The 27,990-nt window shown below is 44.9% G+C and overlaps 2 protein-coding genes across 3 annotated transcripts in view; one reads left to right on the forward strand and one right to left on the reverse strand.

The window, feature by feature from the left end:
* LOC115312734 (glypican-6) overlaps nucleotides 1–19,617 on the forward strand; it is a 116,036-nt gene extending 96,419 nt beyond the window's left edge. The window contains exons 3-9 of the mRNA XM_042294363.1: nucleotides 2,710–2,912; nucleotides 4,118–4,306; nucleotides 6,665–6,830; nucleotides 7,718–7,848; nucleotides 9,059–9,339; nucleotides 11,888–12,066; nucleotides 14,084–19,617. Of these exons, the coding sequence (XP_042150297.1) occupies nucleotides 2,710–2,912; nucleotides 4,118–4,306; nucleotides 6,665–6,830; nucleotides 7,718–7,848; nucleotides 9,059–9,339; nucleotides 11,888–12,066; nucleotides 14,084–14,331 (1,397 nt within the window). The 3' untranslated portion in view covers nucleotides 14,332–19,617. The remainder of the gene's footprint in view (nucleotides 1–2,709; nucleotides 2,913–4,117; nucleotides 4,307–6,664; nucleotides 6,831–7,717; nucleotides 7,849–9,058; nucleotides 9,340–11,887; nucleotides 12,067–14,083) is intronic.
* Nucleotides 19,618–21,331: 1,714 nt separating this feature from the next.
* Nucleotides 21,332–27,985, reverse strand: LOC115312730 (THAP domain-containing protein 1). Of its 2 annotated transcripts, XM_040499924.2 has the most exons (8): nucleotides 27,554–27,910; nucleotides 25,178–25,328; nucleotides 25,066–25,110; nucleotides 24,927–24,992; nucleotides 24,784–24,849; nucleotides 24,647–24,709; nucleotides 24,047–24,409; nucleotides 21,332–23,964 (listed from the first exon to the last, which is right to left on the reverse strand). In XM_040499924.2, exons 1-7 carry the CDS (start codon nucleotides 27,713–27,715, stop codon nucleotides 24,360–24,362), a joined length of 603 nt encoding a protein of 200 aa, XP_040355858.2. In that variant the 5' UTR covers nucleotides 27,716–27,910; the 3' UTR covers nucleotides 21,332–23,964; nucleotides 24,047–24,359. The 2 variants fall into 2 exon arrangements, with proteins under 2 accessions (XP_040355858.2, XP_040355857.2); XM_040499923.2 differs by lacking the exon at nucleotides 24,047–24,409 and having other exon boundaries at nucleotides 27,554–27,985.
* Nucleotides 27,986–27,990: the final 5 nt, after the last annotated feature.

Below are 27,990 nucleotides of genomic sequence, written 5' to 3' on the forward strand. Positions count from 1 at the left end.
TCCCCCCCCCCCCCCCCAAATCGAAAATTCGGCGCAACTTTTGTCCAACTTTTCTAAAGATTTGGAAATGATTCGGCAAAATTACAACGTTACCAGACTTAACATTGATATTTTGTTTTTTCTCACGAAAAAAATTTTGCTTCTTCTTCTTAGAATAAATACAACTTGTAGTGCCTATTGAAAGAGTTATGACTAAATAAGGTGATATTCTAGAAGATAATTGTATCGATGTCGCTTTTGTGTGTTTACTTGTAATTTTGGTGTATGCTTCCAGAAAGTGGCGTGACAACGAGGTTGGGTAGTAGCCGGCACAGTCACGAATCACACTACGAGAGCTTTGATTTTGAGGCTTCATCAGCGCACGCCTGCAAGTGTGTTTACATTGTTAAAATAAAGGCAATCACTGCGTTCTTACTTTCTCTGGTAGTCGCCGTTTCGTGCGCGAAAACGGACGCAACGGTTGCTGAGCCTTCACCAGAAGAGATAACAATATTTTAAATATGCATGTTTTTCGATCTGAGTCACTTGACGTCAGCTTTGCATGAAAGTGCGCGTTCCATATTCGCAACGTGCCGTTCTTAACCTTTAAAATTCCGGTTTCTGGTGTTCGGACACACACGGACGTTTAGGAAGATGGGGAGAGTTAGGAATGGTCGGATGTGCAACGTCGACCATGATAGTTCTGTGTTTAACGAATATTTTTCATCAGTGTTTACTAACGAGTGCTTGGACTCCGTCCCCACTCTCCCTGAAGGGCTTTACGAGCGCATGCATCCTATTAACGTTAACTCCGCCGGTATTATAACATTGATTGATAAACTAAAACTTACTTCGTCCGCTGGAACCGATAACATCAACTCTAAAATTTAAAAGAAACACCAGTGTTATTTCGAGTGAGTATTTAAAACTTATCTTTATTCAGTCCTTATCTCAAAGGTGCCTTCCATCTGACCAAAACGTGGGAAGGATAATTCCCAGTCTTTAAACAGGGCAGCCGCTCTTCCGCATCTAATTATCGCCCTAATTCATTGACTTCAATTTCTTGCAAACTACTTGAGCATATCCTCTACTCCAATATCATGAGGCACCTATCATCCCATTTCTTTTCTTTAAACAGCAGCACGGTTTTCAAAAAGGTACACTCTCCGGCAATATGAAAGACCCACTGGGAGCGCGTGGCCGAGGCGGTGGCTGGCGGGGGCGCTGCGAGCCCTCCGGGCAATTCCATTCTGCTTCGAGGGGAGGACGCTCACTCGGGCTCAGATAAAGCGAAACGCGCTTATCAGTTTGTGCCGAGTGCCGAATGAGCGTCCTACAGGAGGTGCACACACTGCTCCTTTTACGGTGCAGGCGATAGAACCCCTAACAACGACGCTCACGCCGGATGGGCTGCTCGTGTATCACTCGAAGCGCGTTAACCCACCCCCGCGCCTGCGTTCACGCCGCTTCGCGGTGACGGTGTGCGGCTGCTAATTACAAATCTATTAACCCACCTAGCCCCCCCACCCCCCGTACACGCCGCTTTGCGGCGTCCGGTCGGCAACCCAAGCCCCGCTGCCCCCCATGCACTTCCGTAAATAGAGTCGATACGATTTAGTTTAGCGATGTTTCGTCAACAACATTCGTTTTTTTAGTGTTAATGGTAAAAAAGAAATGTAAATATCGCCAAATGCCTCGACAAAACAAAATGTTCGAGAAAAAAAATAAAAAGAAGTAAGCCGGCCCACACCATAAATAGAACCCGGGTCTGACACGTATGAGGCAGACATCTCACCGCTAAGTTACGCTACCTCTTCGGAAACTCGCATTGCATCCGCTGCCTATGTTGACGGCGGCAGCTCCTATCTCCAAGCAGGCAAGCAAAACTTTATTTTGTGTAAGGGCCTACGTCCTGGTCTGGACGGCCCGCCCGGCCCATGTCTCGCGGATGGATTCCGTTAGGTTACCGTGTAGACTTGTTCGTGGGGCAAGGCTCCACAAACCAGCCAATCCGGCGTGCGTGAGCACCGTTGCTAGGGTTTGTATCGCCTGCGCGTTAAAAATATGCCCGCGCGGGTCGGGGGGCAGTGCCCTTGGTATTCCTTGGGCGCCGCCGGCCTGTGTCTGCTCTGCCCAGTGGCGGCCGTTTCAGGGGGGGCAAAACGTATGCCTTGCCCCCCCACTCTGAGAACTGGGGGGGCAAGTGCCCCCCTTGCCCCCCCGGTTGGTACGCCCATGCAGATGGCTGTAGTCCATCGGACGGTGATAGCAGTTATACGGTGGGGCAAGGTTCCGAGCGTTTCCATGAAGCACCCTAAAGTCGAGGTACCGTTAATCAAGATGACGTCTGCTCTGCTGCTCGTTGAACAGACGGCAACGAAGGTAGAACCAACAGACGGTGGCGAAGGGAAAATTCCTAGAATAAATAGACCTTGAGGGTATTAAATCCTCTTATAGTAGATGTTTTTATATGATCACTAACCTTTCGGTACCCAAATAAGGTGTCTCTGTAGTGTCCTAGATTAATGGAACATTCACTACGTCGGTTCTTCAGTGAGCCTGTTTACTTCCAGAATCCGGCTTGGGACGCCACATTGTATACCACTTAATCTGTCTTGTTTTGTACCGTGAAAACGGTAAAACACAAAGCTGTCGTCCTCTCTGGGTTGTGTACTTATTTGTTGTTCGGTACCGTCGATGGTTGAAAGTTATCTTCGTGTATCCCTGCAGAGTTTTTCCGGGAGCTGCTGAAGACGTCCAAGAAGGATTTCCACGGCATGTTCCTGCGCACGTACGGCATGCAGTACGACACCAACTCCTACATCTTTCACGACATGTTCGAGAACCTCGAGAAGTACTACCTGACGGGAGGTGTTGACTTGGTGGACGCGCTGGACGGCTTTTTCCTCGAGCTCTACAGGAAGATGTTTCAGGTGAGACGCTGGAATTATCATAGGTCACAGATCGGTTTCCGTTTTATTTCTAGACCTTCTTCGGAACATAATCCATTTTTTTCCTCCGAGGCTTTAACACTTCTCTTTTTTCGTGGTTGCCTACTACTTGAAGCGGCGATAGGGATCCAAGATGTCTTGTATGGCCCCACTGGCCCTTTGCTAACATAAAATCGCAAGCAACTTCCCTGCCCGATACCAAAGTGTAACCTTCTAGGATGGATGGATGGATGAATACGGCTGAGCCCTTTGGATCGGGCGGTAGCTTACGCCACCTAGCCATTTTGTTTTACCATTTAAGCTTAGAATATTTAAATGTGAAATCTATATTCACTCCGCAGTGCAAAGAAAGTGAGGCTATGAAACCCCCTTGCCATCAGTGGATAAGAAAATACCTAGTTTTCTCTCGATTTCTGCCACCATTCACTTAATCTTTGCTTGGTAATCTCTACAGTCTTGAAATCCACTCTCCCTTCGCTGTCTCTAAAACCCAATGACTTTATTAAATCTATGTTGTCTTCGGTAGGCATAGGGTGAAGCCCTTTACAGTAGAGTATCATGTGAGTGTGCGACGCCCTCTCGTGCCAAGCGGATGAAACTCGAGCCGCCATAGATCCCAGTTTCGTACACTTTGTGTCTCCTTGGCAGTATATTTACATCGTACCACGGATTGAAGGCCCGTTCACACTCTTGCGACCGAGTACGACTGAGAGGGACGAGATCTCTTACATCTTCCTAAATGTTTCTAGAATGAGGGAACACACTGACATTGTGGCGCCATCTATGCGGTGACCCTAGAACTGCATTTCACAAAAGCGAAGGTTTTGCGGGATTTCCGAGGTCAAATGTGCGTAATACCCATAGAAAGGCTCGTTTATAACATTGACAAAAGTTTTTCGAGCCAAAAAAGAAAGGATATTGCGCGAGAAATAAAAAAAAATATGCCGGACCGCCGAGTTTACACTGCTTCGCAATAGATGGCGCCAGTGTGTTCTCTGGTTTAAGAAGTTTTAAGGAACCCAGGTTTAAGAGGTCGCAAGCAGTCACAAGAGTGTGAACGGGCCTTCAGGCTCTGGATCGTGTAACGAACTTTCCTTTGGTACTGGTAAGACGGATGCCTCATTGCGTCACCTTATCGACGGGTCCAGCTGGTCCGGAGTTGCTCATGATGTGCCGGCGTCTCGCAGGTGATGAACGCCCAGTACACGCTGAGCGAGAAGTACCTGCAGTGCATCAGCGAGTACAGGGACGAGCTGAAGCCCTTCGGAGACGTGCCGCAGAAGCTGACACTGGAGGTGAAGCGGTCCTTCGTGGCCACGCGCACTTTCGTCCAGGCACTCGGGGTCGGCAGGGACGTCATACAGAGCGTCATGGACGTGAGTGCACCTTCTTGGCTCGTCCGGACAAACCCTCCAGGGAGATAGCGAGTCCGTGGTGGAGGATTTTCTACGCACTTTTTACCGGAGACCAGCTCTGCGTCAGCCGCTCGGTTCCAACCCTAGACTTCGTAACTCAAAAAATCAACAATTAAAAAAAAAAAGAATAAGGTAGAATTTGGCGCGTAGAAATGTATCGTGTTTATGGTGTCTGGCTGATAAATGTCTATAACAAAAATATTCCAACTGAAACTTCGATACTGGATGGCAGACGTCGTACGAGGAAGAAAGACTCCTCAGACAGCGTCAGTCAGCAGACTGCCATTTGTATGACGTGTTAGCAGCGTGATCGCGGCATTACCGAATCGCTCTCAAAAGAAACAAAACAAACTTGGATCAGTTTCAAAGCTCGAATGGCTCTCCGTTGACAGTGCTTGCGCATTCTGGCGTTGTTTCGGTTTTCTTTGTCCGCATGCGCGGAGAGGCGAGTCACGCGATGCGTTCCTCACGCGACGCGGGCAAAGCGGCCCGAGAATGCGCCTCTGGTTTAGTTCCGCTCGAAAGGGTTCTTCGCAATCAGACGCCGCCGCTTCGAGCAAACGAAACCGCGAACCCGCGTGCAGCCGCTCGCGGCGTCGGTGGCCTTTGTCTCATTCGGTTCTCACGACCCTATACTTACTTTACGCGGGCACGATCTCATTTAATTCTCGCACGCTTGCCTTTTCTTTTGCGGGTCTCTCTCTCCCCAGTTCGCGTTCCCGGAACGAGTTAGCATGTTGTTTTGGGGGGGTTGGCGGGCAGGTCCTCTGTTTATTTGCTTTTTCTTCCCCTGTTTTGCTTGATTTGCTTCCTCATCCTCCTCCTCCTTCTTGCCCACTCCCGGGTCCTTATAGTTTTTTTCGCGAATTGTTCTTGCCCTCATCGCGCTGCAGAACCCAGGGATCCTGGGTTCAGTTCCCTCTCACCCCTGCCGGTTTCGAACTGGATGGATAAGCGTCCTACCGGCGTGGCGGTCCTGTATTACAACTGCCTGGTGCCCGTTAAAGACACCAACTACTGCTGTATAAACAGCTGACTACTAATTTGTTTGTTTTTACATGTCCTCCTATATATTTCTAAATAAAACATTGTCTTTTTTTCTCTTTTTTTTTACGCTCTTTCAGATTGCGTTTTGTTAATGATTTGTGAAGGGTTAGAATCAGACCTCTTCACGCTCTTTTTTTTTTTTCTGAATAATGCTTTCTTAGGATGTCAAAATGGCGTCATTCATGGGACGCCATGTTGTTTGCAGCGCGTGCTTAGAACACTGCTCGAGGACGGCTTTTTCTGGCATCTCAGAAGAAGCATTCTAACCTCCTTGGAAGAAGTGAACACCGCACGTGCACAGCTTTGATCAGTGCTCAAGGTGCGCCACTGCACGGGTACCCATAGCTTTGGCTTCACTGTCTGCGAGGAATGCACTAAGCAGGCATGGGGCGTCGGCTGAGATAACTTAAAGCAATTAAAGACCAGTAACTTGGAATTGACAATAGAAGGGAGTGAGAGCTAGAGCTCTCTTATTTTAAAAGGGATTTTTGGCCTAGGGTCGGATTTTTTGTTTAGGCAGAGAGGGAGAAGTGTGGGGGGGGGGGGGGGGGGGGTGCCAGCAAAGACATCTAAGGTCACAAGTGAAGCGTCACCCAGATATATTTTGTTTACTTAATATTTGCCGATTAAACAAAAACTAAGCATTCCTGGAAAAAAGCTGTTGTATGTCTTTTTTTCCATAAAAAGAAACCGCTCCTGATTTGCCTAGGGCAAAGAGGGGGGTGATATCACCCCCCTTTTCTTTCCCCGATGTGTTCGCCCATTGCAATCTCTTTTTCTAGGAATTTGCAGCCATAAGTTGTGTCAAAAATGTTGGCCAATATGCGAAAATTGGGAATGAGCTGAATAATTACTGGGCAGTGAATTAGGTATTCATTCTCAGCATCAACATTTTTGCGCTACATTACCGAGGCTAGTGTAGTTCCCGCAGCGCTGCCTAAGCTATTTGTAAATGGGACGCAACACGAAGGTTTGCACTGCGATGCTAGGCTGCAGCATAGTGGGAATTAAGCTAGCTTTGACAAACACCAACTAATCCCTGAAAGCTCGTAGGGTCCCAACGTTTCGGTGCCGGCTCGGCACCTTCTTCAGGGGGGCTGTCTGCCGAAATGTTCAACTTCAAGCTTTGACGATAGGCACAAAAAAGTTGATGTTCAATATAGTCAGTGCAGCCAATCGGTAAAGAAAATAAAAATGTCTGTGGCCTGTCCTAGTCGTACACGGACAGGAGCCTGACTGACCGCTCTTCTTTCTGGCCCGCGCTCTTTGCAGGTCGGACCCACGGCGAACTGCAGTCATGCGCTCATGAAGATGAGCTACTGCCCCCACTGCCACGGACTTCCGGACTTGAAGCCGTGTTCGTCTTACTGCCACAGCGTCATGCAAGGCTGCCTGGTGCACCACATGGAACTGGACACAGAGTGGGGTCACTTCATCGGTCAGTGCTCTAACTGCTGTTTCGCTCATTGTCATCTTGAAGGAGCACTACAATAAATTTTTCCGTGTTGTTTGCCGGAGTGGGCCAACGTGATCGGAGAGGGTTGCATTCGACAACCGAGATCAACAAAGAATGAGTCTTTTTTCTCTGCACACTTCACAATAGATACTCTTGAGGTGCCGGGCAACCGCCACAATGTTCCTAGAACTATGACTTCATTTGTAGGTGATTGGATATCATTTCTAACGCTGGTTCTCTGCGACTGCGTCCACTAGGGGAGCCGCGAGTCGTCCTGAGGAGTGTATAAATAAATAGGGCTTGTTTTTTTGTTGGTCTTGGCTGCCTATAGCGTGACTCTTTCTCTCCCCACGACGTTGGTCCACTCCCGCGACCAGAGCAGGTCCCAGGAGAAGAGTTATTACATGAGGGAGATGCAGGAAACCAGAAATCTGACTAGTGCAAAAAAAAAAAAAAAGAGGTACAGTGAGAGAGGAGCAAAGCTTCGCTGCTGGTAAAACTAAAATGCTGAAAATGTTGCCGAGACTTTTTAAACTGCCTCCGAGTTTCACCGTGTGATTGGAAAGACTGATTTAATGTTTGGCTGTTCCACTGAAAAGAGAATGTGCAAAATGTTTCTGTCTGTGTACACAGTATGATACTTGTAGTGTGTTGTTTCACGACCTGAAAAATGTGAATGCAGCGTGATGTAGCTGTTAGGCAGTAATATGTAAGAGTAGTATTTATGAAAAAGTTAGGCGGGTTCTTTTTGCACAGAACAAATAAACACTCTTCTTTTGGCTTTAGTCCCTTGTGTGGCCGTTCGACGTCATTTGAGGACCAAACAGTCGACATTCGTTGCGTCAACTTTCGGACGTTCAAACTTTCAGATGCCCTGCTAAACCTGGCCAATCGCCTGGAAAGTTCCTTCAACATCGAGTCGGTGGTTAATCCGATAGGGGTCAAGATCTCGGAAGCTATCATGGACTTTCAAGAAAACCATGTCGCCATTCTGCAAACGGTAGGCTCCTTTCCGTGCTACTCAGCTCTTCACTTGCACTATTACATGCTTGATTTGAATTAGAAATTAGAGATGAAATTGAAAATGCCCAAGCTCAAAACGATTGTTAACAAAAGAGGCTGGGAGGAGTGTTCGCTACTATTTTTACACAATGGCATTAATGTGAATGTGAGGTTGGTTTCGAGCAAACATTGCCGTTAAGGTATAAAGGAAATGTGGCACAAGTTCCTAGCTTTCATTCTCCGGACGATTTTATATAAGATCAGACAGCTTGCCGATCGACATGTTTAATTTATTAGTATTTTTATATGACACTGCTCTATGTTTAGTCTAAACGCACACAATTGTATATCAACAAGAAGTAAACTGCTGCATTAGCTTGTGCTGCAATTTCGGTCAGCTTTGGTATCAGACAACTTTGAGGCTCTCATGAGAAGGAATTTGTTCATTTTTAAGAACAACCTAAAGCTGTGGATTTTGCTGAAGTAAACGTTTTATTAAAATAAACAAAATGGCAGTTTTTTCTTTTTCTTTTTTTGTTTGGGTTGCAATTCTTGAAGACATTTTATGAAACATTTTCTTGTTATTTTGATTTCGTTAAGTTTTAGTAAATTCTTACACCTGAAAGATGATAATTATCGACGAGAAGTCCCCAAGGCAGAGAAGACTTAAGGCCCGTTCACACTCTTGCGACTGAGTACGACTGAGAGAGACGAGATCTCTTACAACTTCTTAAATGTTTCTAGAATGAGGGAACACACTGACATTGAGGCGCCATCTATGCGGTGACCCTAGAACTGCATTTCACAAAAGCGAAGGTTTTGCGGGATTTCCGAGGTCAAATGTGCGTAATACCCACAGAAAGGCTCGTTTATAACATTGACAAAAGTTTTTCGAGCCAAAAAAGAAAGGATATTGCGCGAGAAATAAAATAAAAATATTCCGGACCGCCGAGTTTACACTGCTTCCCAATAGATGGCGCCAGTGTGTTCTCTGGTTTAAGAAGTTTTAAGGAACCCAGGTTTAAGAGGTCGCAAGCAGTCGCAAGAGTGTGAACGGGCCTTTATGGCTAGGGGACTGGTGCCACGCTAAAAAAAGTCCCCCCGCTCCGGGCTCTGATCCCATGGCCCTCTTTTAGCGCGTGTGGATAAAATGCGAAGCATGTGTCAGAGTCAAACCCTGCCGCACGAATGTCTTGATCGGTCGACAGCTGTACGACAAGTGCGGCAAGCTGCGGCTGGCACGGCGTGCCAGCGGGGGTCACCAGGAGCTCCAGTTCGAGACGCTCAAGTTCGGCGGAGCGCAGCAGGGCGCCATGCGCCCCACGACGGCGGCCGGGACCAGCATGGACCGCCTGGTCCAGGGGATCCGGAAGCAGATCCGCACCACCAGGGGCATGTGGGCACAGTTGCCCGACCGGCTGTGCCGCCCACCGACGCCCCAGGGGTCCCCGCCTCTCGAAGATTGCTGGGACGGCCTTCACAGAGCCAGGTCAGCCTTTGAATGTCAGAAATATGGGGTGTCCTCCCCGAAACATTTACGGGTTCTTTTTTTTACTGCGAAAATAAGCGACGCATTGCTGAACGCTCGGCCTCCGGCCAAATGTGGCGCTAGTGGTCTGAACCAGATGCCAAAGTTTCAGAACTGACCGTCACCTCACTGAGAAGTTAGAGGTGATTTTCTGAACCTTTTAATGGGAAATGGAGGTCGACGGAGCCCTCGAATACATGGAGTTGAATGGTGTCAGTTACCAAGAACGAGCCTCAGTTTCCCCTTGAAGTTTTCAGAAATTCGTCTCTAACTTTTGATTAAGATAACGGTTAGTAGTTCTGAGACTTCGAAATCCAGTTCGAACCGCTAGGGCTACGTTTGAGCGGAGGCTGAACGTTCAGCAATGCATTGCTTGATTTTACAAAAAAAGAAAAAAAAACTGTAAATTTTTTGGGGGACACACTGTTTTTTTGGGGTGTTTCACGGCTAAACTTTTTGTTTGTGAGAAACAGGAACGACAACAACAAATGCGGATGATCGGGGCCATGCTCCAGAATTTGCTCATTCTCGCCTTATGGTAAAGGTTTCGTACCTTGACATTAGAAAACCTACCCTTGTACAGCATTCTTCTGCTTGTGTTTTTATGTGACATAACTATGCAGAGTAGCCTGGACTCATTTGAGTAAGATTTGGAACACAGCTTGGGTCATGCCAAGAGTCGTAATTGGCGCTCCTAACAAGAGGCGATGCAATGTGTCGCAATCGGGACACGTCATGACAGTGGCGGTCGATTGGATTAATGACAATCGTTGTGTCGTCTAGCTTCACTCACAAATTGTGCATGATGATGTTAACGTCGTAACTAAAAGGAATGAAGGCAAACACAATTGTGCAAAACCTGGTGCAAATGCGTGGCTTATCTCTGCTTTCTGCTTTTTATGACCTCTGGCACCTCCTCCAGGTAGGAGCTTCAAACATGACTTTCAGCGTGACTCGGTTGTCTGCGTCGGCACCCATCGTTGAAACTCACCAGGATGTCTTTATTTTTTGCGGGAACTGAGCTATGCCTCAAAATATTGCGAGGCAACACGTACCAGTGAAAGGCACCCTTGAATAATTTTTTAACATGCCATGTGCAGACATAGATTTTTCTGGCCTATTTTACTACGAGTCTCGGGATAAAAGAACATCTTATGCGTCACCGCCCAGTTAATTTTATTGAAGTAATGCTGTGATGTTTTGCTCGAGTCAGGAGATTGGTACAGTGAAACCTCGTTATAACAAAATGGGATATAACAAACTAATGGATATAACAATGCAATCATAATTCCCCTTGTTTGCTAAAAGTGGGAAGAGATGGACAGTGGCTATAACAAACTAATGGTTATAACGAAATAATTACGACCTCTCCTTCAATTTTGTTATAACAAGGCTTTACTGTATCAGGCATTGCTGATACAGAGCAACATTATTTCAGTGATTATCGTGTAATCTTTATTTACTTTAGATAAATGAGAATGAGTAGCAACGGTAAATGTTAGAAAAATGTATTTACTGTAAAATACTGAACACGCATTTATGTGAGAATAAGTACCCACTTCTGAAACGTTTCAAAAATAGGCAAAGGACGTATCAAGCGCCCACCCCAGACTTCTGAGCTGACACGGCTAACCGAGATGCTTCTCGGCATTAGACGCATCTCTGAGCTTGTCGGTGCAAAGTGGTGAAGCTAACCCCGTGTGCGTTGCGAGCAGTGAAGCCCGCCCTACCTTGTGATCCTTCTGCATTTTTGATCTGTGACCTAACAAGTGCCCACCCCCCGGTTTTTCGAGATAAGCTTTACATTTTAGGTGGGTGCTTGCTCGATATATTACGGTAAGCATGGGAGAAAAATTAGGTTAAATTTCTTGAGAGCACAAATCATAACAAAAGTATAACTAATATGTCTGTTTTATCTTTTCCATGCCCTTTCTTTCCATGCCTTAAAACTCCAACATTAAAAAAATAATTTTCCTCATCGGTATGCAAGTAAAAAAGCCACACAGTTCCACTCACAAACAATGGAAGAGAAGAATGAATATCCAGAAAAGCTTGCACAAGTAAAGGTGGATTTTAGGAAGGGTTGACAAAGAAATAGGTTCTAAGAAAATGTACTGACTAATACTTGCGATCTGACAACTGAGCGTAGCATCTGCTTTTTGATTTTAGCGGAGACTGGTTAATGTGACCTTTACAGGTTTTATGACCGTGATTCCAACAAAAATTCAACCATTTACCTCCTCTCCTGCTACGTATTCTAAAAATATATAACCTTGATAAACGAAGGTTATATTCGCCATGGAGATTTCTTACATAATTGGGAAAATATTTCACACTATTTGCAACGTCTTTGCAGGAACAGGCAGTGACGTAAACCTCTCCAGAAAAAGGAAACACTGTAAGACATGAGTGAATCCCTGTAAAATCTGCGGCCGATACAATGACTCGTGCAATGACGCATGTGTGACCTCGCTATGCCCGCCATCTTACACAAGATGATCTTTTGCAGGTCTGAGAACAACCAGACTGGAAGCGGGCCAACTAGGACGAAGGGTCATAGGAACAAAGATGGCGCAGAGCGGTCCAGTAGCAACGTGGTGATCAACCAGCTCATCCTCACCCTCAAGATTATCACCAACAAGCTCACCCTGGCCTACAGTGGGCACGACGTCCAATGGCAGGACTCCGGTGAGTCGGGATCGTTACTGCTGTTTCTTGTTTAAAGGGATACTTCAACAAAATTTGAAATATTCCCGTCGTGTTCAAAAATAGGTGGAATATGATCCACAATATCCGTAAATGGCAATCACACGTTTGTATTTTGAGCCTGGTGGCTGTATTTTTCGTTATAAACGGCCCATTCTGGCAAGCACTCGGAGAAGGCCCAGCGGAGACCACGTGGCATCCAACGCAATCGTGACGTAGGTCGTCTCAGGACGAGCAAAGCTACGGCGAGGCTGACGTCGAGAGGATGGCCTAGTCGTTCCAGCCACAGGAGCGGCTGCTTTTGACCGAATTTTGAGTGACGGGTTAATCTTCTGTAATCTTGTAGGGGGGACAATAGCGACTTCTGCGACACACAAAAGGCATTTTTGGGAAGAGGGGAGTTCCTCCTTCCCCTCTTCTCTCGTCGTGGCCGGAGGCGAGACAACCTCCGTCACTAGCTGTCAAGGTTCCTAGACGGGCATTACAAGCAAGGCGTTAGCGACATCCACCAGGTGCTCTTTGCTAATCGTTTCATTTGTTTTAAAATTCCTTTTCGTGACTTTTTTAACAAGATATCGGTATGTTCGATGTGATGCTGCTCCTTTGAACACATTAAAACCAAAAAAATGAGCGCCGAAATTTTGTTGTAGTATCCCTTTAAAGTGCGGACCCAAAAGTGAACAAAGCATGACACGGCGTCATCTTTTTTTTCTTAATTTCGTCCATTAATTGTCCTGCTACTTCTTAAATTTCAAGCTGTGTACTACGCAGCTTTGCCAACCGTTTCACCCGCATTGTGGGACTACCGTGGGTAATCTATCATCTTCTTGCAGGCCGTTTTATAAAGAGAAAGCTGAATCATGCTTTGTTGATTCAGGTACACGAAATACGTAGTGCATAGTCATAGTAACCATGTTTTTAGTTCAGTGTTGTTGTAAAATTGAGTGCGGCTTATTGCACAGAGCGCAAACGCTGCGTGCGGTGCACTTGTGCGTTTGCCCGTGTGGAACGTTTGAGAGCACCGCAGGGAAGTTGCAGAGCAGGAGTGGCACCTACAGAGATTTGAATCATTGTGCAAGCTTGGATAAGGAAAACAATACTTGTGAGGCTAGTGAACTAATGATATTGCTTCTTTCTGTTTTCAGTGTGAAAGGTTTCACTTCAATGCGAATCTTGTCGTGTGTGTATTAGTATCTGTTGTGCACTGGTGCCCGGGCAGTTTTCGGTCCTGTCTGCAGGTCAAATCACTAACATGACCATGTCGCAATTTTTGACCATTTATATTTTCAGATGTTTGAATTGTTTATTAGTGTGAATTTCTATCTATGAATTTCTTTTACGGCTGCCATGCTAGAATCATTCATGACCATTGGAAAGCTTGGGACATAAATTGTAATTACTTTAGGATTGTCATTGCTCTATGCTGCTATGGCCATCATGAAAAAAAGTCACATAAGTAGAATAACTTGTTTCATAGACGAATAACGGTGAGAGAGTGCACATTCATGGTCTACCCTCGTGAAACTACTTAAGGTTGTGCCTAATTTTTTTTTTTTTACCAATTTATAAGGTAGCATGCATTCGAACACTACATTTTATGGAGGGCATAATTTTCAGATTCTCGTACAGAAGCGGAGCATGGGTCTATTCATGACACTATGTGCATTTTCTTCGTATACAAATTTTGGAAGACATCCCTTCTACAAAGAGTTCTGATGTTAAATAAATTTCTGTCAGTTACAACATTCAGGGAGTTCTGCCACTCATACTAGCTGATAACAAAATACTTCATATATCTAACCATGGAAAATTCTGGCATCTTTGACAGGCAGGTTCTACATGTGTCTACGACACTATTGTTAGCTGAAACTGTTGTCATTAGCTATTTTTATGCTACTCTAAGGGTTCCATCCTGCTTCTGGACCCCTACGAAGCCAGGACACATTCTGTTTCCAGTTTCTACTTGTTTATACATGAACTCACGCAAACTTTTCAACAGCCGACTTGGATGACATGGGGAGCGGCAGCGGAAGCGGTAGCGGGGATGACGACTTCGAACCGGGCCGATCAACGACCGCGTCGGACATCTTCTTCAGCGTCTCGGTGCCAACCTCTCCGCCGGCTCCAAAGAAGCCCAAGACGCAAATCACAGCAGCCTCTCCTTCGTCTTCATCTTGCCTACGATGCGCGTCGTTTGTCGTTCTCGTCGCACCAGCGTTGCTGAAGATGGTGTTCTCCTCCGTCTGATGAACAACCTCTGCTGCTTGCAGAACGCGGAAGCATTCGTCTACTAGTGCCTGTGCTCGATATCTGCTGTTTGCGTTTGTGAGCTGTGTTGCCCCTGCACTCTCTTCACCATCCGTTGGGAACGTCGGTACCGCCAGAGGCAGACAGACCAGATTATGAACGCTTAAGAAGACGCCGGAGTGGTTAGTTCAGTGCTGTCCGCATCGAATGTCACAAACAGCCGCTGTTAAGGACACGACTTTTCTGCTGCGCATTACGGGCAGCACACCTGACTTCTGTGCAAACTTTGGGAAGTGGCGGCAATCAACATGTCGCATTGTGGACGAAGTGGCTGCTAATAGACGACTATTTTCTTTAGGACGTGTTGTGCTCGTGCTCAAGTCTGGCTCGGTCAGACTGTGCAAACAATCTGACACGCATCGGCTGTTTGGAAGGCGGCAGCTGCGACGACTTTGAAGTGACCTCTTGAAAAGGGGATTCAGAGTATGTGGTGATGAATGTTCAAAAGGCCTTTTTACACTTGGAAAAAAAATGTGTGTTGTGAAGACAAGGGGATTTCTGGGGCTTTTGAGTTTTTGTTGCAGCTAAACGCTTCAGTTGCTTGGCGAGCGACCCCTTTCATTAAGTGCCGATGTGTCTGGCAGAGCCAAAACAGTTGTCTGGGATAAGCAATCTTTTCTGCTTCGCAGTCTAAAGATTTGGAGCTAAAGTGTTTTTTTTTTTTTTATTTTTTTTTTTTGTGGTATGTACATACCACACATTGCATGTGTTATGTGGTGAGTCAGATTGCTTTGGTGCCTCATCATTGTCCACATTCAGTGGGTCTGTTTCAGTGTCATCATTAGAGACCAGATGTTTAGACACTAAAGAGTTTGTGTTTAGGCACCGAAACTAGCTCGTAAATTTTCTGTGACAAGCATGATTAGGCACAATCGATGGCAGTTTTTTGGGACTGAACAGCAGTACAGGAACTTCAATTTACACTTCTGATGTCTATTCCTTCTGCTCTTGTGTGGACAGTTAGTGCCCAGCTTACCGTAAAATCCCGAGAGATGCCCCACCCCGAAAAAAAAGGCCCACCCCTATTTTTGGCTTGATTTTCTATATTTTTTTAAACACCAAAAGATAGCCCGCTTCTAGTAATAGTAGTGTTGGGATCAATGATGGCCTCGGCTTAAATGTGGCTAGCTCGCTACGGCGGGATATAAGCAGACGTTGCTGACTGGGAACAGTCATCTTTGCTTCGTTGCTCCTTGCCACCATAACAAACTTGGAAGGGACACGACCTAAAAAGAGCAATCTTTTAAAACATGCTTGTACATTGAAAGGTAGCCCGCTCCATATTTTCAGCCAGTTTGCTCTTGATGTTAGGTGGGCTGTCTCTCGGAATTTTACGGTAGGCCCATCGAGAATAGTACAACTTTTCCATGCCTAAACATTCGGGCTCTAGTCATCATGCACTAATCGCCAATCATATGTGTTCCATTGGTCCTTGAATTATGGAGATAGCAATTGCAATTGTGGTATAATCCAACTATACAAGAACTCACAATTCGAACAAACATTTCTTTTTATAATATCCTATTTTATGATTTTTTACTTTTATCTTCTCACTTTTTGGTGAGGCTTTCATCATTTAGTTTGCTGTCAGTCTTTAAACACAGCCTTTTTGATAATAACTTCATTCAGAATATCAGGATGTTCCTGTGAGCTTTAGAAGATAGAGAAAGAGGTATATCCTTCACATTATACGTGACTCTGTTCTAACCTGACGTGTTTGAAGACTTCATGCCCAAGTTAAAGCAGTTATTAGAGAACAAGCTGTTGCTGCAGTCTTGCATTTTTTTCAGTTAAAATTCAATTATCAGGGAGTACAAGCCATAAAATTAAACTAGAAATTGCAGCTGGGAACAGACAGTCACGGCTTTTGGGATGGATTTCTTTAAGCTTGATGCATGCACACAATATGCTAACTTCCAGTATATATTATTTCACCGAGGTTTATTTTATCAGAACCTGGTTTACTATCAAATTTTGTCAAGCATAATTTTACTGTCCTTGATGGTGATGCTTTGTTAATGTGCATTGTAACTAAAATAATAATCTAGCAAGATTTGTTGAGAGGCTGGCTGTCATTTCAGAGATTTCTAGATCAATGGAATACTTGTCCCACATTTGTAAGTGCAGCATCAGTTACCGATACCTAGGCACGTTTTATATATAGTAAAAGGTCACTGGACATTTTGAACCCTTTTTCATTTGAGCGGCTTCATTGAAAATGATTAAATGTTGCGTTTGGTGACATGTTTGCTGCTGGTTCATTTCAGGCATTGATAATTGTAGTACATATATAGCTCCTTTCTCTTATGTAAAAAATAGAAGTTTGAAGGTCAACATCTAGTGTCGTGGAAGTACACATGATAATATACTAGTTGAGGTGATTGCAGCGACAAGTATAGTTTGCGCGTACCCTTTTGAATGATGCTGGATTGTCTAGAAATTATATCATTTGGTTATGCTCTTTGATATATTATGACAAAACTCAGCAATTACAATTTATATTTATGGATATGACAGTGACATTTGCTTCTTAGGATGACTTTCTGAATTTTTTTTTTTCTAATATGATGCTTTAGGGTTTATACTATGTTTGCCTTGACTCTTTCAAAGTTGTGGACTGTTTTGATATTGTGGTGTTGTACATTATGTTCAAGTGCTATGTGCAGCTGATGTGGTACAGCCTGAATAACATTTTTGTCATTTTTATTATTTATTCTTAGGCCAAGACAGCACTTCATTATGGCTGTCACAATGTATCTAGGAACTATGAATTTCTTAAAAGTACCTTTTGCGAATTGCTGGTTTTTGTGGAGAAATGTTGGTAGCACCAAGTCAGCAATTGTTTTCTTTCTGCAAGCTCAAAGTCATTCTGCCACATTGTGTTGCAGTGTGAACTGTGCATTCTGCTGATTTTGTTGCCCTGTATGCTTTGCATATAGACAGATGTCTTTACCTGCCTAACCATTTATGGATTGAACAGTGACTTTTATGAGTATATCAACCTCATTCATAGGCACTGTACAATGCAGGCAAGCAGCGTCATAAACTTCTGTTATCCTGAATGGTTGTGCAATGTGTAAGTTGGTGTCATGCAGCAATGTTGCAGCTCTGTGAACTGTCACAATAGTGATTCCACACATTTAGGATTTCAACATTGTACAAGTAGATCCAACAAGGATACACTCACAACATTGTGCCACATGTGTGCTAGAGATATTTTTTCTCGTTGAAATAATAGGCAATGTGGACAATGCATTTGTTCTCTTTCTGTTGCAGAGCTGAGCAGTTAAAACAACACTAAATATGTCTGTCATTTTTAAATATAGGCGAATCAGAAAGGTCATTGTGAATTTTCTTTGTGAATGTGACTTTTGTCTCATTGCGGCAAAACCCATATCATATGGGGTATTGAGTTGCCGAAATTGGTGGCCTCACAATAACAGCTTTAAAGGTTTTTTGTTGATATGTTTCTATGTGGTAATGCCTCTTATACTCTTTTAACATTATTATGCAGGAGTTAGACTACCGTAGAATACCGTGCATCCGCCCATTCCACACTAAGCGCCCATTCCGAAATTTGTAAGACCTGAGAAAATATGCACAGTACGTTGGTATGTAAAATTGATGACCGGACAAGCGCCCATCCCCCATTTTTTCACGATTATCTCTAAATTTTGAGTGGGTGCTTGCTCGGTATTTTACAATAGGCATTTTTTTTTTCTCTGGTGCAAAGAAAAGAACAAAAGAACTTCTTGTATCCTTAGAAAGCATTTACTTGGCGAGAATCTGCTGAAGCAGTTTGCAGTTCTGCACGTCTTACGTTTTATTCTAAAGAACTATTCTCTTTTTTAAATTGTGATTGAGTGTTATCGAGATCTGCTTGTAATCGGGTGTAGGTCACTAATTCAAGACAGACGACGAGTGTCATGGGAGAAGGGTCAGGGGCAGTCTTTGCAAGATGTGAATATCTACGAGGTATACGTCAAAGAAATTTGGGCTGCCACTCGTAACAGCATAGATACCTCTGCAACTCTTGAGCGTCTGTTTCACGGATAAAATATTTTTGTATGCCCAATACAGAGGAAGTGCCATCGTGAAAGGTTGCCCTGAGGAAGGGATTCCGGAACTTTTCGAAATGCCGTGTGATGTCACTGTCGCATGCTGTTCAAACAAGCGCACAGAGGCTTGGTAAATGTTTTCAACCTGTGTTATAACTTAAGTGCCAAACATGACCTGGCTGTGCATTGCTGTTTAAACATTGCTGCGTGTATTATGTGCTGTGCATGTTCATTTCTGTGCGTGTGTACATATGATGCATGAAAGTTGACGATTTTGTTTTTATGCGTTCTTGGTGCACTTTTGCCATGTAAGCATCGAGGTTTTGTTAGCAGTTAGCTCACTTAATTTGTGGGCAAATGCTCCATTCACGAACATGTGCCAGGCTGACGTAGGCATCTCTGTAATAGCACATATTCATGCGAGCCTAAAAAGTAAAAATGGAAGATGTTAGAAAATATGGCAAATCATTTTTTAAAACATTTTGAACATAACTTCTTTGTTGGATATGTCCGTAATGCTGTTTTCTAATGCTGCATCACGACATAATCGATCCAGTCAATTGAAAACTTTATCCCCTCAAAGGCTGTTCAAGTCCGTGGCAAACACTGATATAATGTCGAGCACATTGCTTTTTTCTAAATATTTGTTACTTCTACGCAACAGTAATAATTAATCTGCTATTTCAACATTGCACAAAGAACATACTAATTTAAAGGCAAATAAAATAGGAAATTTAGATGCTTCGTTTTTCCCTCGCGTTCATCACCAATTATAACACATTGATTATTTTGCTCTACAAATCAACTTTTTTTTTTCCTTGATGGTTGCATACCGAATTAGAATTATCGTACAATTGCGAACAGCTTTTGTTTGTCTCTAAAACTGGTCACAAGGACAGTCTGCATGCAGACACTGTCTGAGGAATGTTTCTTCCTTGTAGGATGGTCCTGTACAAAGACTGTCTGCATGCTAAGGCTTTCATGCTGCGAGCACGATCGAGTTATTTTAATGACCATTCGAATATTGTAAGAAAACCCCAGCATTCAGTGCATAGAAAAAGAAATTCACTCTGCTTGGATACTTGGGTTGTCTTGTTGTCCTCGACATCACCGTTTTCGTTTTAATTGTGGCGAATGCAGAGTTGAAAATAAAGCTTTTATTATGTAAGTCGTTGCCCTTCTCACTGCCAGTCGCATCACAGTTGAAGAACAGCACATTCTCCTTGGACATCCAATGACAAACTTCAGCCGTCTTCCAGCTCAGTGATGCAACTGCTACGCTACTCTGCTACATTTCACCAAAGGCCTCGTCCTCGAGGTGATACTGTATGCGTGGTTTGCACGCGACGTTGATCCAACCTTTTTTCTGGTGACAAGAAGCGTCCCATTAAAGGGATGCTGAACCGACATCTGGATTCCACAAAGCACGGTGTCAAAAGTGTGCAACGGGATGCTACAAACACCAAAACATCACTCATACAGCGATATTTTGAATGGATGACCGTATTTTTCAAGAAAAGGAGGTGCATTTGACAGAAATGTTCACGTCATGTTTCTCCGAGAAGGAGAGGGAACGGCCTCGCGTCTTCTCCGCCTCGCAGCCTTGAGGGAGCGAAGCGAAGAGAGGAGGAAACTAGGTATCTTGACGTCGCGTGCCTCTTCGGCCTGGTTCAATCTCTACCTCTTTTTCCAAAAATATACGGCCGTCCATTCGAAATATCGCCTTACGAGTAGTGTTGTAGGGATTGTAGCGTCTTGCCTAGATCTCCTGCATTGTTTTTTCTGAAATCCAAATTTCGGTTCACCATCCCTTTAACGCAGCGGAGGCTTGCACTCACGTGCACCCTTTCCCCCATTGTGTCTGACCAAGTAATGTCCATGCAAGCTACGCATTAACTGAAGCCCCTCTATACTGAAAGTGGTGCCTTGCCCCCTTTTCCTCGAGAATATCTTACTTTCCTCCTCTCCACAGGTCTCCCCCCCTTTCATTTCGATGCTAGCGCCTCCTAGGCTACCCTTCTGCCGAGCGCCTTGATGGGCGACTGCTTGCAAACCCTCAATAGATTTCGACTCGCAGCTTCTGTTTTCGCTAGAATACAAGTTACCGGTGTCCTTGACGTCTTTGCTACTGGGTACGTCTTTCCATTCCTTCGAGTCTAGAACAAGGATGCGAGTTTTGTCGAGGCTTTGACTGTGCGTCTGCTCGGGTCATTCGGTTTGAGATCGGATGGTCTTCCGCTTTACAAACATTCATACAAGAAAATTGAACCGTGAGATACATCGTCCTAATCTCGTTTTCTTTTCAGTGAACAGCGAAGCCAAGGCAATATGCGTGAAATAGCCCATGTTTCAGCAATGGAATGCGAAGCAGTGATCTTGCGCTGCAAACAGGGCAAAGTATACACCATAGCTTCGGCGTCGCCAACTCGCTCATTTACAAAACATTAAACGGCAAATATTATCGCTGCTTGTGCCTTTTTGTTTTTGCCTTTACAAGCCGAAGTGAGGCCGAGATGAAAAATGTAAACGAGCGTTTTGAAAAACAAACATAAGTGACTTAGCAACGCACGGGGAACACTAAAATGCCAGAAGTTCAATTGAAATATTTTTGGAACTTTGTATGCCAGTAATAAAGTGGCATGGTTTGTTTCATCAGATATTAGTTTCTTTTACGCGTGTGCGAAATTTATGAACTAGGCAATTTACTCACTTTTAACGCACTGTGTTTTTGTAAGGCTGATAATAATCTTTATTTCGACCGAGGATGGCTGAGGTGTAACAGAAGGGCCAGAGGCCCTCGCCCACTGGCCTAGAACAGTTCTACATAAATAGTTAGAACTTCATTCTAATTTCTAGGTAAAGAAAGCAACCAGTCAAAACAATGAAGCATTTTGCAAGATAAGCTTTTTTTTTGCAACTATGCAGGTTTTATTATTTGGTTGTTTAGGCATCTGCAGACAACAATTAGTAATAGTCAAGTACAAAATGGGCGTGTTGGTAACAGTAATTAAACATGAGGAAGTTCGTTGTTTGTCCCCCCTTTCTATGTATCTTCTAATTAGTAAAAGTCACTCACACTCATATACTCATTTTCACCCCAAGATAAAAGCAAAAATTCTATGTATCTTCTAATTAGTAATAGTCACTCACACTCGTATACTCGTTTTCACCCCAAGATAAAAGCAAAAGCAAATTTGACATCCAGTACAGCGCGAGTATGACCTGCATACGGATCTAACGAGTAACGACTCTGGTTCATGATTTTGATGAGCAATTTAGAGTGCAGCAATACTGCTGACCCGGGGTTTTTAACATGCATCAAGCAGTAGTGGTACACAACCGTAAGCCGATAGTCACCCCAAGAACCACAGTAAAAAAATGTTCACTCCCTCGTGAAGCGTTACCAATTTCTCTTGTGTTATAAATGAAAATACTTCTGTGCGTGCTTTAAATCGTCTATTACGATGCACCCTACTGAAAAAAAGCGATTCTTTTTTTCTCTGGCAATCAAGTATTGTATGAACTATATGCAAAACTTTATCTTGAGGTGACAACGAGTATGACATATAACCACCGTCTCACTTATTTAGATTCACCGCTGCACACATTAAAACACTTCTGTTGCCATATTTTTTTCGCCATTTTCAACTTGACAAGGTGCTGGTTTTCTTTTCTAACAGGAATCTGCATACTCGTTCTCAAAAAGGTACTAACGAGCTCGTCAAGTACAGCGTGGCGCCGAGGAAAGCAGTCGGCAGGAAAACACAGAATCCAAAACTTTCTGCTTGAGCATTTGTAGCTTGCTAGAAAGCAGGCTGATCTGGATTTTTTTGAAGTATGCCTCTGTTGTCTCTTACCTGCATAGTAGGTGAGGAAGGCGCTGCCAAGTGTTCAGCACCTTCGACGCAAGATTTGAGCTTCATCAGGTTCTACATTGTGCCGCCACTACCAATTGCTAGACTGCATGCATCGCATGATCCAATCTTTCAGATCTGGTGTAACAATATTTTCGGCCGTGTTAAGCGGCAGAATGTCGTCGGGGTACTCAACAGACTTCCCTGGCTCAACACTGTCTTTTGGTGGCATGCCAGTAAGGATGGAGCCTTCATCATCGGTGTAGCTACTGCTCCTACTTCGCCTCATAAACTGCGTCATGGTCGGTGGCCGAGTGGGCTAAAGCGCACACCTAACTCGACGCGCGTGGAGCGAAAGCTCGCGCTGCAGAACCCAGGGATCCTGGGTTCGAGCTCCGCCCCCTGCCCGTTTCGATCTGGATGAGCATCGTACCGGCGTGCAGTCGTGCATCACTACTGCGCGAGCACGTTAAAGAACCCAGGTTAGCAGTCATACTGCACTGGCGAAATTGCTTATCTACAGTGTGAACCAGTGTCGCGCCTACTGGCAGACCGACCTTGCACTGTATAAATCACTAAAACGTCCAATTTGACTTTGACTTTTTGGTCGCTGTTCTAAGCGCAGACTTAAACCCCAATGTTCTTGGCACAAAATATTTTGCACGGAATGTTGAGAAAAGGTTTTTTAATGCGTCTCGGCTGAACCGACTCGTGTGGAGAAAGTGAAAGCTGCATTTGCTTGGGAACAGGTCTTGGACTTACAATGCTGCACTTGTTGCTAGGCTAATGCCAGTCTGAATGGGTTTCCATGCATTTTTTGCACCATCCCCAATAGCTGCGTAAAGCTCATTTACGTTGTTCGAGAATGTAACACTCTCCTCATGTTTGACATCATCAAAATGGCTACTAAATGCCACTTTGTTGTTTGGGAGGACATTAGCTTGAACCATTTAAAAAAAGGTCTTTACAAACTGAGCAGTACTTAACGCTTTCTTCTTTATCTGGCTATTTGAAACTAAAATGCGCAGAGCAGCTTTAGTATCATTGTTGAAAATACTAAAAGCAAACCCCACCTTCATTTTGTCAATCTAACTCTACTTGTCTATCAAGTTCTACCAGTTTCTTGATTGGATCAATCTGGACCTCACAACTAGAGAAGTGATGTTTGGTGACAACTGTTGCTGGCAGGTGAATTTCTATCTAACATCTTGTAAGGCGGTTCCAGAGGTTTTCTTAGCAAGAGCGGAACATCGGGCATGAAGTGCAACTTCCGTACCAAGTCTTGGTTTGGCAATATTTTCCGGCTTCCATAAAGCTTGGTTGCCAACCCCCATGTCTGAAACAACAACATCAATTGTCAGCCCAATTTTTTCGCAGGCCACGATGATTTGTGTTATGAGATCTTTTACAGGCTCTGCGTGGAAAGAATTCCCGGTCAGACAATATGCGACTGTCCGTTTCTACCCGCTCCTCACGCCTCTCATAATAAAGACAAGTTTATGCGTGACTAACAAGCTGCTTGGGAGAGTTCCGTCGGCCAGTGGGAGAGCTGGAGCTCCAAGGAATCTGCCTGACGAATTATCGAACACGAGTCCTGGTGTCAGTTGGATCTCGTCCAGCATCCACGTAGCATGGTGTTCCTGTGGTTCCATGAGACCAATCTGCATGGCATAAAACATTTGTGAGCAGCACTATGAAAACATATACGTAATTCTTTACACCAAAAGTAAAAGGTATATAAACCTTGACTGCCAATGAATCCATAACGTTGACGAGCATCCTGGTCCGAAACTTGCAACTTTCCAAATGATGTTGTAACGTCCGCACTCTTGGTAATGGCTGCCCAAACTCCCTCATCACACCATACCCTCGTGAGCCAGAGCTTAACAACGTCTCGAGGCTCCATGACGGCCCTCTAATGGTCATTGTTTCCAGATATTTGATCTGGTCAGGGGTTCAAGTAGGATTTCAGACCCAACTTTAGTGTCTCTTTTTCTTGAATTTCTGAATTCTTCTTCTGAGCTTTCGTCGGTTGTCATTGCTTTTGTTCGAGTTGTTATTCGAGCTGAACAATTCGCTTGTTTAGAGCAGCTTGCACTGATGGAGCTGCAAAGTGAAAAGTTTGTATGCGACACTTCATTTCTTATGACTGGCACAATAGTAAGGAAGTTTTTATCAGCACAATGATGTCAAACTCATCGACAGAGCTTTTGGCTATGGCAAGCATGCTATGCTGATCCTTGCCCAATATGGTTGTGTCTAGAGCTAGAGAAAGAGCCTGAAGCACCATTTGCGAGAACATGTAGCCGCAAGAGTGTGATAAAACGATAGAAACAGACTCACCAACCGCGGTGCCAGCTTTGACAAATGCATGGCGTTGTTCAACTCCCGGCAGAGTCGTGTTAGCTGAAAACCAGTTGAGAGCACCACTTGTGAGAAAAAGTAGCTACAAAAGTTTGATAAAATGGAAAAAGACTCACCAGCAGCAGTGCTGGCTTCAACAAACACATGGCATTGCCCATTGTCCGGTAGGATTGTGTCTTGCGCTGAAAACCGGCCGAGAGCAACGTTTGTAAGGACATGTAGCTGCAAGGGTGCGGTAAACCGATGGAAACAGACTCACCAGCAGCAGGGCAGGCTTCAACAGACATATGGCATTGCTCATTGTCCGGTAGGATTGTGTCTTGAGCTGAAAAACGGCCGAAAGCACCATTTTTGAGAATATGTAGCTGCAAGAGTGTGATAACTTGGAACAGAGTTACCATCTTCAAACGCCTGGATCTGCTGAACTGATGTTGATGCTTCAGCTGAAAGGCAAATTTTTTCAATATTTAGGAAACCTATCTTATCCTAACCAAACTATTTTGAATATACCACACGTCTCTTGGTTTCTCCTGGAGGGCAGCCTTCTTGGTATGGATGGAGAATTATAAGCAAAGAGACTGGGAACTGCATCCGGTTTCAATTTTTTCTCTCCTGTCTTCGCAAGGATATGGGGTTCGAACTGATCGATAGTGAAGTGATCCTGGAATGTAAGAACGTGCTTGTGGCTTTATCTTTTACACAGTTCAGACACAACTTTCGAAGTATGAATGTACTGTAAAGTATTGAGGGCAGTAACAAATGGTGAAGTGACATAACAATTGTGCACCGTGTCGTCAAGGTAATGCGATAAAGCACACGGCGTGATCACTCGATTCAGTGGCATATCGCAGAATTTTTTTTGGGGGGAAGGGGGAGAAGGAGGCTGAGGTGGCTTGGATGTCCATGACTTAGGGTACAGAGGGGAGGAGTAGGGGGGTTCAAAATGCAGGTGCATATCATAGGGTCGGATCGGTTCTGGGGAGAGGGGGAAAAGCCCCATACGCCTCCCCTCTGGCTACGCCACTGCCTCGATCGTACTTGCTTTTTCGCAAATTCGTCGGCAAGCATCAAAGTATATCAGATCAGCAAGACGTCGTTGGTTGTCATTAACTCACGCAGACACTGCAAGGAACCAACATCTGAGCTGACAAAATTGATAATTAGCAGAAATTGCCTGTTCGAAAGGTCTTGGTAATGAATGCACGAGCACACCATGAGCGTCGACCGAGACGAGAGATTCACTCATGGCAACAATGACTCATGGTCTGGTGCCTGGAGCACGTCTCCAGGCACCACACCATACCAAATGACGCACACAAGCCGGAGTGTCATGCTGTCGGAGGTCGTGATCCTGGCGGTTGGCCGTAGAAATGCTGGAGAAAAGCACGAGCGAAAGCGAGTGTCGCTGTCGCCGCGGAGTGCCAACTAATGGCTGCCTAAGCTTTCATGGACTGTCACATTGGAGAGCGACCTGCAGCAGAACAGGCGTCTGCCCACATACACCACAGCCATTGGAACGCTGACAGGATCGCGATCGGAGACATTTCTACGACGTCATCAGGAGGGAATTGAGGGACCACTTTTTTGGGCGCTTTACACACACCAGTGGGAGACGCGTTCGAGGCATCACACTCATGGTGACTCAGTGTTGCCGAATTGTGGGAAATTTCCGAAATTGTGTGGAAAGCCTAATGCCAAGGGGTAAAGATAAACTCCATCTGAATGCATGTAAAATATGAGTATTTAAATATAAAAATATCTGATTTTACATGCTATCAAGTTTAGTTCCCGTTGTCCCCCGAAGCTGTTTGTGGGAAATTGCTACAATACCGCAACCCCAAGTCAAACCATAAATGTTGAAAATGGTAAATTCACCTTTTTCCAAATACGTGCCGCCACCTAGACACGCGACTGGGTCCAAGGCTGTTCGACACCCAAATCGTCAGCTACATCCCTAATTTGCTCACTAAGTCGCTGTGACCTAGATACGGCTCCCCCAAACATATCGCCTTTGTCCCCATTGTGTACTGCTATTTTCGGCCCCAAAGTTGATACAAAGAAATCATCTTCCTTCCCTGCTCGGCTAGAAGAGAGAGGGGTACCAAATCTATTTACTTTCAAACCGATATTTCTGCAAAAGGTTCATTGCGGCGTACATCGCCCCCAACCTTCTCTTGTCTTCCCGAGACGCGTCACTGCAACGGGCGTTGACGAGCCTCCACAAAGGCCACTGCTGGGGAAGACACAGTAAAATCTAACATGGCAATAACCTGGCCTGCTATATCCCAGGTGAAAATCAGCCCACTTCCAGCTGGATTATGGAACTGGAGACCTATGTTGCGCTTGTTGGACTCCCACGGCGACTATGGAGAAGGAAGTGACGTCAACAACGCAGCAAACGCAGATTGGATGTTGATTAGTGAGAGTCGCTGATGACGAATTTCCGCAGAAGAAACATCCCATCTGCGTTTTTTTCGTTGTTGACGTCACTTCCTTCTCCCTAGCCGCCGTGGGAGTCTAAAAAGCGCATCTTCTCCACCCAGCTGGAAATAAGACAAACCAGCTGGAATCCAGCTGGACTGTTTCATTTCCAGCTGGAACCAGTTCCATAATCCAGCTGGAAGTGGGCGGATTTTCGCCTGGGATGGTGATAATAAAGTTCTATGAAATAAGAGGAAACAAAAACTGAAAATCGCTTATGGCGGCGCTCATACACAGCTGCTGAAGTAGTACAGTGCTGAAGGCAATGAAGGATGTCAGCACCCGCACGAGATCACAGCTCACAATCTTGCTATCGCTCAGAACGAGTGATCGCGAACTCTTGTGCTTGTGGCACTGGCTGCCCTTTGAACTTGGACGCAAGCTTTCTTCCGAGCTAAAACTTACCTCGCACAGTCTGGTTGCGGGTGTGCACGTGAAATTTTTTCTCTTGATTCGTGACATCCAAATCTTTCTTCGCTTCTTATTCCTTTCTCCAAGGGGGACTCGGAATAACTTTTTCCCTTTTCCTTGCTGATTGGAACAGCCTACAGCGCAACAACACGTCATGGCTTCGACGGGCGGCCGGCTGGGGCGGCTGGCGAGGCTGACTGTCCTGACCAGTGGTCCTGACTGTGCCACGGGGCCAACCAGGGCCAACGGGGCTGTCGGGGACTCAACGACTCACCACTCCACCCCACACGCTACGAGGGCCACGGGTTTTACGGCTTTACCAGCTTCACCAGCTTCACCACGGGCCATGGAAGGGCACAAATGGCGGACGGAAAAGGCGAACCGAAACCGGACGCTCGGTCGATCAGTGGTAGTGGTCATAGAGTTGGAGT

This window comes from Ixodes scapularis, unplaced genomic scaffold (assembly GCF_016920785.2).
Source record: "Ixodes scapularis isolate PalLabHiFi unplaced genomic scaffold, ASM1692078v2 PGA_scaffold5__190_contigs__length_132052651, whole genome shotgun sequence".
NCBI lineage: Eukaryota > Metazoa > Arthropoda > Arachnida > Ixodida > Ixodidae > Ixodes > Ixodes scapularis.